This window comes from Nematolebias whitei, chromosome 18 (genome assembly GCF_014905685.2).
Source record: "Nematolebias whitei isolate Nwh7 chromosome 18, NemWhi1, whole genome shotgun sequence".
Classification (NCBI taxonomy): domain Eukaryota; kingdom Metazoa; phylum Chordata; class Actinopteri; order Cyprinodontiformes; family Rivulidae; genus Nematolebias; species Nematolebias whitei.
Genome location: NC_056515.1, coordinates 21477821 through 21490915, shown reverse-complemented (window position 1 = coordinate 21490915; position 13095 = coordinate 21477821). Strand labels below are relative to the sequence as shown.

Below are 13095 nucleotides of genomic sequence, written 5' to 3'. Positions count from 1 at the left end.
TCTAAAGTAAATCTAGGACCTTTTGGTAGTGTTTTATGCAATAATTTTGCTTCCCAGCAAACCGAGGAAAACCTATTTTCGCATATCAGAAAGATTAAGTAAACTATCATGAAAGAGCTTCTTAGAGGTTTGCTATCAAAATACAGATGTGCTTTAATGCATGCATACTTACAGTCATGTCAAGGAAAAGGAGTGGCTGCATTAAATGCTTAATTTAGTTTTAGCCACGTTTTACTGTGCCCACCCCTCTCTGACTCACCCTCAAGTGGCGCCCATTAATTCAGCACCGCTCTCTCAAGTCTTCATCAATGTTTATCAGAGCTAAACATTTCATTAAATTTCATTCATCTGCTCTGAAACAGGGTCATAGAATGTATATGCATGCACGGCTAAAATATGTTTGTTTGTGTGAAAGTGTTCTAATGACAAAGTCAAGGAATGAAGGGCACGATCTTTTCAGCAAGACATTTGTGTATAAGTCAATACGGAATGAGAGGACTTCCTCTCTTGTTACAGGTGGACTCAGAAAAATATCACAAATAAAAATATGTGAGGGGGTGGACACAAAGATCTTTCAGAGTATAATACACAAAAAAGCATGTTTACCTGCAGTGCCAGACTTTGGTCGAAGTTGTACGCACTGGGCCGACCTTCCAGGGTGGAGAAAGCCACATTTCCTCCAGTAAGGGGTGAGATATCACTGAACTCGTCTGTACACAGGGCGGTCCTTTCATTATCTCCTGGGCGGATATAGCCTCTAGGATCCTTTTCATAAGTCCTCTTACAAGAGCCGCTGTAGTATTGGTATGGTAACCAAGGCTCATCCTCTGCCGTACGTCTATAAATGGCAAAGCTCTCCGGCCGACTGGTGTAAAACTTCAGACGAATGTAGGTTATCTCAAAGGCTTTTCCTATGAAAAAAAAATGCTTTGATTAGAATTATTAAAATAATTACAGTCTTGCTTAGTCTGCAGAGTTATTGTTCTTATATAGTTCATTCTCTTATGTAGCACATTGTGAAGGGCTAGTTTAAAGCCCAGGAGCAAACACAAAACTGATATAACTTCATTAAAGGGATGGTTAATGGACTTAATTTCCTGTGCCTCTGCCATGTAGGCAGGATAAATGGATGTCATTTCAGCAGGGATAAAGAAATAACTGGGGGTACTGTCTTAATTTCAACACCATGGGTGGCGTACAACTGGTCAGAAGGAAATAAAGAATAACACAGAAAGAGGCAAAAGGTTGCAAAAATCCCAAGAAGAAAAGATCCAGACTAATACTGAATCAGCAATACTGGCTAATGCATCATTGAAAATGTGACAGAAAAGTAGTCAGCTTAGTCAACGTAACATGGACTGATCAAACAAAACATGTCATTAAGTGTCATCTCATAGATTTCAACGCAGAGTCGATTGAGGAACACCTCTGAAGCAATAGTCAAAGATGTAATGACTGGCCCACACATGGGCATTATACAACCTGCATACACATCCTAGTGGCTCTTGTAAATGAAGTAAACAGAAAAAGGACCAAAATGAATTTACCCATCATCACTACTCAAGAACATTGGTGCTGACTTGCAAAAATAATGACACATATTGCTTGCACACCTGGTAGATGTGTCTGACCCTTTGGTTCGTAGGTGTAGTCAGTTGAAAAGTCAGTACCGGTGCTTTGAAAGGGCAAATAAAGTACATTATGAGGAAATGTGTGTCTAAAGCAGATACATCTGTTTCAAGTTTTGCAACAACTGTAAATATGTTTATTGCTAACATGAAAAATACGTTTCTAACTGGGAATCTCTATAAAGTTTGCATCGCATTGTGTTTTCACTGTTTCTGACTAGTTGGTGACCTAAAATCACTAAACTTTGTGTTTGCAACTAAACAGCCAGAGTGCCATGAAAATGTGTTTTGAACAACAAGCTCAATCGTAGCCTTTTTCATGTGTATGGCTTGCAAATCTACAATCTTGTCCATGCACCTTATTTCATGGATTACCTTTGCCCACAGTGTATCCATCTCAGTTTATTTTGTAGCTGCTCTCTCATTTCTTTGTCTGGTTTTATCAGTGGGAGTACACTTTTGAAATAAAGAATGGCCGATTTGGAACAGGTTTTTTTTTTATGTTTTGGAGGTGTGCAAACACATAATGAAAGGGTCTAACTGAACAAAACCAGGTGTGAAAAAGAAAGTCCAAGTCAGATGCAACTAGGCAAGGAGATGTCGAACAGGCTAGAGATTATTTTAATTAACCGTTTATTGCCAGTTAATAAGGAGCTCCAAGATGAGGCTTACCATAGGTGAGGTAATTAAACAAACAAATGGATTTCTCAGTAACACCAAAAACAACCATCTAATACACAATGATGAACTTGCACCAAAACGAGACACAGCAATCACAGCACACAAGATGGAGATGCAATCACTGACACACCAACCACCACACCCACTGGCTGAAAAGACAGATACATAAGTGATATTAACATTTTTTTTTTATAAATCACCAAATGTGTTCTATCACCTATCTTTGCACATCCTCATCAACAGTTCTGTGTGACAAGGTTATTGTAAACCACATACCACTACCAAGTTCAAATCAGACCAGGTCAATGACAAAAGACCTGGCCGATGGGCTCACTGGACATTTGATTAAGAGACGCCAATCATGTTTGGTTACAATGAACAAGGTGAAGCAAGGTTATCTTAAGGTTATTCTAAAGGTCAGTGTCACTCCATTGTTTTTCTGAAGGCAAAGCAGGAGCATTCCTGTAGTCAGTGTTGGTGAAGTAATTAGCAACATCTTCCATTGGTGCAACCAATTAACAGCAGACCAGGGGAATGGCTCCTATGACATTAAACAGCATGTTAAAATGGAGCTTGTTAATTAAATTAAAGCATTGCATTTAGCAGACAATATATACCAACAGGTGGCATATCTTGGTACAAGCGGTAGCATTAAGCTTAAGCTTATTAAGCATTAGGCTAACCATGTGTACCTCCAGCAACACTCATTGAGTACACCATACAGCATGTCCGTAATTAAGGAAGTATCCACATAATGGTGATCTAAGCAGAGTTTAACAAAAGGAGACCCTAACAGAATGACCTGCAGGAGAAGCAGCAGAAACAAACCAAGAGAACCCATTAACTTCAGTCAATAAACAAGCGGTAAACCATAGTCCCCCTTGCTGGAGCTTTTGAATATTGAATGTTTTAGTTGTCAAGATGAGTGCTTTACTGAACTGGAATTGAACAGGGATTACATGTAAAACAATACATTTGGTGCAAGATATACAAGTGGTTGGGCATTAAACTGTTTAGAAGAACAGAGGAAGTTTTTTGTTTTCTTGCCCGAGGTGGCGCAGAGTGATGGATCCTGGTGAGTGGAGGGAGAAATTTTATCCACCACTTGGTGCAATAGGTGCATCATCATGCTCACAACATGGATGGACAGTTGTGGTGCAATTTATGGCAACCCAATTTTCAATTAGAACCATTCTTACGTCTAGATGTAGCCAAACCCCAAGATGAGTCGGCATCTCACTTGTTTTTCCATTTATCACACTCCCAACATTCATGAACAGACAGACGGTTAGCTAGACAGATAGACGGAGGGTATTTCCAATTCCCCCTTTTTGCTCTGTGACAGGGGACGAAAAAGGGCTGTATACCCTGCATTAGGGCATTGTAGTAACACTAGTACTCATTGGCCTTAGGTAAGTGTGTTGAACACTGACTGGCCGTCATCCTAATCAGAAAAAGCCAGAAAGCAGACAAAATCTTGCCACATATTTTTTTTGTCTGTAGGAGGAAACCAGAAAGACTGGAGAAAAAAAAATGTGTGCACAGATACAACATGTAAACTCCACTAAAAAAAAAACAGCCTAGAAGATGAACCTGCACCTTCTTTCAACCACTGTGCCATCATGCCACTATGTAAGAACATTACACCTTGAATATGAACTCACTTAAAAAGTTGCCAAGTGCTGTTAAATAATAAGAAAGAATAAACTGGTCAGACACAGACTAAAGTCATAGCAAAACCAGGAAGATGGGTCAAATGGTGAAAATCTTCTACCAGACTTGATTGGTGAACTCCAGGGGGGTTTAATCTCCATCATTACATCCTGAGGCTCAACTGCTTTAAACATTCATAGAGTGCTGCCATCCACTGGTACAGCCATAATGGCATCTGCTGCTTCAGTCTGCCAAGTCAGAACTTGGCATCCTTGAGACTTGTCTCTCCAGAAATCTTTAATGGTATCTTTGGTCTAGGCGCCCTCAGATCATTTAGCTTTCATTTACTCCCTGCATGAGGTGAGCTCAGCCCTGCTGAGGCAAAAAACATGAAAGGAGCAGAAGATAAAATACATCCTGGACATCTTCTGTGATGACACACAGACTAATTGCAAAATATATGTGTTTCTACGATCAGTGTTTATTTAATCTGGATTTTTGTTCATAATCTATCATTTTTAATGAAGTCATTAGTCAATGATTGCACAGTAAAAAGGTTTTAGTCAAAGTAAACCCAATTACATAAAATTTCTAAAATTACCAGGTATACAGCGTGTTACAAAAGTATTCACTCCCTCCAACATTCTTGCTGTTTTGTTGCCCAATAAATATTTGAAATTACCATACATTAAAATTAAATGGGGAAAAAAATGTCTTAAACATATACATCTGACAAGCAGTGTGTGCATAAGTATTGGCTTCACAATCACTGTGACTATAGATGGTCCAAGATTCTTTAAAAAAATGTGTAGATTCTTTTTTGGTATTTTATTATTACTTTTTTTAATTTTACACACACACACACACATGCGCGCACTCAAAATTGCCTTCTCAATGTAGTAGGTATATATTTTAATAAAAAAAATGCAAATTGTTAAAAAAAACCATTAAAAATCAGTTTGTAAAACAACAAAACTACGTGAATGCTGAGAAATCTGGAAAACTTTGTATCCCACTGGTTTACATATAGGTAAATATCAGTTTTGTGTACCAGACAGGTTTCTGAGTAGTAAAAATTAAAGAACTTATATGTAATATAAGTATGCATATGTAATGCAGTCCAGGGGTGTCAAATCCTGGTCCTCTAGGACCTCTATCCTGCATATTTTACTTGTTTTCTCGCTTCAACACACATGATTCAATGAATAAATTACCTTTTCATGTTCTACAGAGGCCTGTTAATCACCCATTGATTCAAATCATGTGTCGGAGCAGAGAAAAATCCAAAACATGAAGGATAGTGTCCCTCGAGGACCAAGATTGGACACCCCTTGTCACGGCAGCGGCAGTAGACCAACCTGTTATTTCAATCTGTGCAGGTGATATGTTGTGGCATCCCAGAAAAAGTTTGTAACATTTGAACCAATGCTATCAAAATCTATTTCTGACATTGAAAGAATGGGCACTATTAGTCGCTGAGTCACTCGCGTCATCCTAACACAGCTGCTCTCGTCTAGCCAGACGGAGACTAAACATCCCACAAATACTGTACACAATTCACAATCTGTTTACCAAACCAATGGGGTGGTGGATTTATCATCCAATCGTGCTAAATCTCAAAGTTTAATAGAACAAATCTTGCTCACTTACAGAGGATTACGTCTCGAGTCTGGAGCAATAATCTGGTTGTGAAAGCGCCCTGCCAACTGTGGCAGACTTTTATCGTTACTTTACATCAGAGGCAGGATGTTGCTTTCCTTTGACAGCGCTGAATGAGAACCAGCTGCAGGCATTGATGTGTGCTCATAGAATGTGTGTTTCTTTCTCACCAAGTCTTTCTGGGAAAAACCTGACCCCAATTCCTTACCAAGCAAAGCAGAATATTCTTTTCTTATCTTTCTATTTTCTCTACCCCTTCTTCCTTATTATGTTTTGTTTACGCCCCTTGAAGAAGCCCAACTTGCCCCTCTTTTTTCCTCTAGCTTTCCGCAGACCCACAATGACTCCTTCGCAACATGTGTCCCTGCATCCTACTGCTGTGTTTATCATACCAGCATTTGCCTGCATTCCCCACACAGAGAGCTTGTTTTGTTTGGAGAGGCAAAAGAAAACAGTAATGTCGACGGCGCCCCCCCACCAGCAGCCCAGATGGACGACAGAGCTTGCATATGCACTACAACCGTGGCACACATAAAGACTTCAGGGATACTCGGTTACGTTACATGTAGGGTTATGAAAAAGAGATTACCATTTATTTAAGGATACGGAGTTCAGACGCAGACATCAGAAGCATGGAGTATAGAAAACATGTGTTTGGCAGGAGCTGAGGCTAATTCAGTGTTTCAGCATCAGTGTCTGGATTATTTGAAGCATAAAAAAAAAACGCCAGACAAATTTTTCCATCAGTTTCATTGTAGCTTTCTCTTTCGGATACGATCTAGTAGAAGAATAAAAACAACAAAGCCTCCCAACAAACCCAGAGATCCGCTTGCTATTAGAAATCAATAGTCTTCTTTTGGTGCCGGCACTTCCTGCGCAGAGACCACGTGATGCAACCGATGGTCAGAGCTTTAATATTTTCAACTTCTGTAATCATTTTGTTGTTGCGTCTTGTTGATTTGAAGCACAGCTGTTTGACAGGCAGTAACAATCATTCCACTTCCTCATTAGCTTTACTAAAATTCACACACACACACACACAGTTATGGACATTTCAAGGTTTTTGCTCAATATTGTTCAATATTTTCAAAATAGCAAAAGTTTAAATTGATCATATTAGCCAACTCATTATAACAAACTTTAATGTCAAGTTTATTATTTATGTTTGACATATTCAGCCGTTTTATACCGAGGCACTGCAGAAGAAGGTAATGGTCCTCAGATATGTTTTTTCTTAGCTTCCTGTTAATTTTTCAAATTTTTTTCCAGACCATCTTTGCTAAAGGGATAGTTCATATCTTTGAAAATGGGGTTCTGTGGAAAGATTACAAAAAGTAGTAACATTCCCGTAATAGGTAGGTTTAGGACAACTTTTGTTTGGAGAAATGAGCAGATTAACGGGATTGGTGTCATTTTAAAAGCAAACCCAATTGCAAGGATTTCATGGCAGCTCCAGCGCTACACCTGTACCCAACATTTTGCCTAATCTGTCAGCACTCAGTGTGTGTTGGAGAAGACTCAGCTAATACCACACCACATTTTTACCTCACTTCTTTTTTAGCTTAGTGAATTGCAGTCATTTTTGCATTTTTACATTTATACAATTTAGCTGTAGCAGCCATCTTGAATCAGGTTGACACCAAAAGTTAAATGGTCATAGATGTTTAACCATTTATTGATTTATTTTTGAAAGTTGTATTTAACTCTGTCCTGTGGTGCATGGGATATTTTGCTAAAGTAATGTCAATTTAATCTTGTTGTTTTAAGCTATTGCTTACTATAATATTTGAAGATACACATAAGTAAAAAAAAAAAAAAAAAAACTGTTTCCAATTTTGTTATGATCTCATTTTATAACTTCACATTTACTTTTCAAGTGCCCACATGTTGCTATGTATTGTACTCCAGAGGAATTATATCCTGCTTCAGGGTATACTTTGAAATGTGAGCTCAGAGTGCAACCTGAATCTGACCTGGTCTTTATTTTGCCTCGAGATAAAACCTTCTGTACTCGACCAATTTTTACCTTGATCAGAAATTTTAGAAAACTTGTGAAACACGCAAACCATTTCCTCAGTTTTTCAATAGGAACAAGCTGTTGTTGTGCTTTGCACACAATGCATCAAGTTTTATTTTTCCAGTTATCTCAAAGTTGACTTGTAGCTGAGATTCTCATAGTGGGTAGATTTCAATGCAAACTGAGCTCATGTTAGTACTCAGGGCTATTTTCATTTTCAGCTCCATTTGCTGTGCAGGATAAATTGACGGGGCTCTGCTGTTTTGGTTCAACCTGTCATCACAGAAATGTCACTGCTGACTTTTATTGACTCCTCAGCCAAGGAGAGGCCAAGGTAGAAGGATGTTTTCAGTGTTTGCTTGTCTATGGGTTTGCTTGTTTGTTTAACTGTCCGTCAGTGAGATTACCGGTAGGCAAATACTGGCAAGTTGAACTTCATGAACTGAGGAGGATCCATAGATCATTCTCAAAGAAGGATCCATTTAAATGTGAACAAAGGCCTTTAGGATTACAATACATGTATTGGTGTGTGATCCTTATGCGTTATTCCTGATTAAGACTATTTTCAATTCAATTCAGTTTATTTATATAGCACTAAGTCACAACAGAAGTCGTCTCAGGGCACTGAACAGAAACAAATATATGTATTTAAATTATAAGTTAACATTATTTATCTGAGGAGCAGACTGCTTTGAGTTTAACTCCATCGCAGAATGCTCATCTTGAGCAAGCATGAAGGCGACAGCGGAAAGAAAAAACTTCCTTATGAGGAAGAAACCTTTAGCAGAACCAGGTTCAGGACAAGTGACCGTCTGCTTTGACCGGCTGGGCTTGAGAGGAACAGATACACAATGGCAGGTAGAGAATCACATGTTAAAATAGAAATAGTATCAAATGAAAACTATTCAGTTTTAACAAATCATTTAAGGAAATGAGGTAAATTTGTCCTCCTGTAGTCTAAACCTATGGCAGAATAACAAGCCAACCCTAATCATAGGATTTATCAAAAAGGAAAGTTTTAAGCCCAGTCTTAAAACTGGACAATGTGTCAGCCTCATGGACAGAAACTAGGAGTTGGTTCCACAAGAGAAGAGCCTGAGAACTGAAAGGTCTTCTTCCCATTCTGCTTTTGGAAACTCTTGGAACCATGAGTAAGCCTGCAGTCTGAGAGCGAAGTGCTCTGTTGGGAAAATATGAAACAATAAGATCTTGAATATAAAATGGACCTAGGTTGTTGAGAGCTTTGTAGGTTAGAAGTAAGATTTTGAATTCAATTCTGGATTTGACAGGGAGCCAATGTAGAGAAACTAAAATAGGAGAGAAATGATCTCTCCTACTAACTCCAGTTAAGACTCTGGCAGCAGCATTTTGGATCAACTGAAGACGTTTTAAAGAAGTATTTGGACACCCAGATAATAAACCATTGCATTAGTCCAGTCTAGACAAGACAAATGTATGAATCAGTTTTTCTGCATCATTTTTAGATAAGATGTTTCTAATTTTAGTGATATTACGCAGGTGGAAGAAGGCAGTTTTAGTAACATTTTTAATGTGGGGGATAAAAGACATGTCCTGATCAAAAATAACACCAAGATTTTTAACATTAGAACTGGAGGACAGATTAATGACATATGAGGGTGGAAGTCTGAAAAATGTATTCCTAAGAATATGCTCAGTTCCAAAAACCAAAACCTTAGAAACCTGGAGGAAGGACAAATTAAACAGTTTCTTTGTATTTACCATTGTAATAAAAATGGAGAGTCAGTAAAACACAATAAGCTTCTGAAAAAGTAGTCAGTTAAAGTTTTAAAGGTAAACTGGGAACAATAATTTTTTCATCGATGCCCCTTTTTCCTTTGCACATGCTCTTGTTATTAAATACTTTTGTTGCAGACATAAATACAGCTACGCATTTAAATGGAAGAAGAAAAGGTTATTGCACAAATATTGTGGGCTGCTTCTTATGTAAGGATGGTAATGGGATAATGATGTTCATGTCTTAAAGTGCACTCAAAACATTTTGAAATACCTTAAAGTTCAAATTTATCAGAAGAACAAGTCCATAAATAAGCTGGATCTTTATAAAGGGTAGAAGTTCATAAAATAATGGAGTTTATAGTTTTAAAAATATTGCAGCAGTAAAAAAAAATATGTAAGGGACACATATTCCTGATGAATAAATATATGTTTAATTACATAGTTTTTATTGTACAATTGCTAAATCTTAATGCCAAATACTGTTCTTATCTCAACAAAAACACGTTTTCTTCTTTCCAAACCACAGTCGCAGATGTTGCCCAAATTTACTTTTCAGAAGCTAATTCAGCACAAATTCTCCACACAGCAAACACCATGTATATACATATGTATACATATTTAGCTCATGTGCCAACATTAAACTTTTTACAGGCGAAGACTGGAAGAATCTCACCCACACTAACTTTTATAGAGATCTCAGCAGCACCAGTACTGAAGCTAAAGTACACACCCCTAAATTATTTTCTGTTTCTATGGTTAGCATAAGGAACAAGTCCATCCAACTTCCCAAAATGGCTAGCTGTGATGTTAATGCTAGCTTGTAAACACATGTGTTTCATGGATATGTGGATACAGTAGACTTTGACTTTCGCGGACTCGTTCATTTTGCGTTTTTTTCAAAGTAAGATTGGACATGACACACAATTGGCTGATTGATGGATGAGCCACATGAGTGGCATGGATTGTTTATTTAAAATATTTTTTAAACTGATTTAGCACATGGTGACCCAGTTGGTAGACCAGCTGCCTTTCAGCAAGAAAGTTGCCAGTTCAAATCTCGACTCGGGGCCTTTATGGGTGGAGTTTGCATGTTCTCTCCGTGCATGCTTTGGTTTTCCCCTGGTACTCCGGTTTCCTCCCACAGACCAAAAACATGCATGTTAGGCTGATTGATAACTCTAAATTGTCCCTAGGTGTGAGTGAGAGAGAGAATGGTTGTTTGTCTCTATGTGTCCCTGTGATGGACTTGCAATCTGTCCAGGGTGTCCCCTGACTCTCGCACAGTGATAGCAGGATATGGGCACCAGTGACTCCCGTGACCCGAAAAGGACGAAGATAATGATAATGGATGGATGGATGGATGGATGGATGGACTTAGCACTTGCTGCACCTGTGTGCAGCCCACAGGTGCAGGGAGAAACTCACTCCTGCAGCGTGTCATGACCGCCACTCTCAGCCACGCCCACTTCTCTGCTGCAGTCACACTCATCACCTCCCTCTTTCTGTGTAAATAAACAACTTAAATACTGTAATATTTTAAATAAACTATCCATGCTGCAAGGATTGTTTACTTAAAATTAATTTATTTGAATTGATTTTTTGCAAATTTCTGATTTTTCCAGAGATTTTTCACTTTTAATATAAAAGTCATTTTATTTTAGAACTTATGTTCAGTTGTTAGTGTAATTGATCAATAAGTACATTTCTGCTCTTTGTTGTATTGCTGTGCTTCTTATCTCTGCTATTTAAATTCTGTAACATTATAAATAAACAATTTACCATATTAATAATTTAACATCTTTGCTTATGAATAAATAGAACTATGTTTGTTGCTGTTTGTGCTATTTTAATATTGAAGTCATTTGAATATACAGGCCCTTCTCAAAAAATAATAAAATAAAAATATATATATACAGGTATATATATTTGAATCTTTCTGTTAAGTGTCCTGAGAACACCTCTGTTGTTACTTGACACTATATAAATTAACTGAACTAAATTGAATTAAGACTGTGTACTCTTCTTGAGTTTTACATCAGCATTTTCATTTACACCTATTATGTAAAAACTGGACATTTGGACTGAAAGAAAAGGGCATAAATCATTTTCTGCTTCTTTGTCTAAAATGCAACTTCATGTCTTTGTCATCCACTCTGAAAACTACAAAAGTATAGTACATGCCTTTGTGGCAAATTCTCTGAGTCTTAGTTATGTCTAGGCCAAAGTTGTTTTTTTTTTATGAAAACGAGTCTAGACTAAATAATGCACATCATGTGTTGTTCAGAACATCTGTTTTGAATTAAAAATTCCCTCCATCCCGTGTGAAAATGCAGCTCACAAAATAATTCATCAAAATACTTCACACAAAGAAAGGAAAAGTGAAAAGTTAATGACATGTCATTTCCAGTGCCTTTGAGATATATTAACATGTAATATTCCATATCAAGATTTCCTTTTAAATGAACACAATTAATGCAAAGAACCAAAAAGAAGGTATGACACACATCAAATGAAATGCAAATATATATATATATATATATATATATATATATATATATATATATATATATATATAAATTTCAGTACATTTTATGCCTGATTTGTCATACTCTGCCTTTTTGCAGTCACTAAAGTTGAGGAAAGTCCGATCTAAGTATTCATGTGTCAAACTGAAAACAGATTGTGCTGCTGCTCTTACCAAGGTGGAGGGTGAGGTTGACAGAATTGGGGTACTGAATGCCATAGTACATGGACTGACTCTGCCACCACGTGGGCTCATCATTTCTGTGAAAGTCAGTCAGGAAGCTGGCGCTGTGGCTGAGCTCTGGATCTGATGCATCACAGTAGTGACACGATCGTGTTGAGCCAGTCTGCATGCAGAAGTCTTCAGCCGGAGAGCCACACTCATTTGACACCACCACTGTGCGATTGAAGGCAATATTCTCAAACTTGGGCATACAACGGCTGGGAACTCCATCCTCATAGCAGGAGTCCATTGCGGCCCAAACAAGACAGCGGAGATGCAAATGAAGACAGAAGAAAATAGATAGGAGAGAAGAACTTACAGCAACAGATGTATCCATGTCTACAAATACATTTACTCCGTACAAATTCATAAAAGTCCTGACTTAATGGATGATATTCCTACATCAGAAAATAAGCCCAGTCCAACGGCTTCTTAGCATAGTCTCTGCCTCTGCCTGGTCTTCAACATGTGTTCTCCCTCTGTGGTGTAGAATGAAGTTTGTGCAAGAACCCCTCACTCCAAGAGCAGCCCAAGACAGAAGAGGAACAGGGTGGGGGCTAGATGATTGAGGGCCCCTTAATGCCTCTCCACCTGCTGGTCAAAATGAACATTACACCACCATTAGTTTCTGTTCAGGTTTATTGCCTTCTGTACCAGAGAAATTGTAACATAGTGCAAGAAATGCATGATCCTTAATGTCTTCTTGTAACTTGTTTAATGAAATAGAAAATGCTTGTTTGGTAAATGAATTAAATTAAATAAAGATCAAGTAAAAGTGGATAATAAAATAAAATCTGCTAAATTGTACTACAGTATATCATGATGAAATAGGAATACAGTAGTCCCTCGTTTATCATGGGGGATCCGTACCATAAGTGAAAAATCATAAAGTAGGGATATTAGTACAAGTTGTAGTTTATTTTTGTGTATATTATATATATATATATATATAT

The 13095-nt window shown here is 37.8% G+C and overlaps 1 protein-coding gene across 1 annotated transcript in view; it reads right to left on the bottom strand.

The window, feature by feature from the left end:
* Positions 1-12479, bottom strand: part of LOC119424489 (laminin subunit gamma-1-like) — a 72118-nt gene extending 59639 nt beyond the window's left edge. Inside the window, exons 1-2 of the mRNA XM_037691974.1 lie at positions 12095-12479; positions 607-911 (exon numbers count right to left, since the gene is read on the bottom strand). Of these exons, the coding sequence (XP_037547902.1) occupies positions 607-911; positions 12095-12479 (690 nt within the window). The remainder of the gene's footprint in view (positions 1-606; positions 912-12094) is intronic.
* Between the last annotated feature and the right edge of the window lie 616 nt (positions 12480-13095).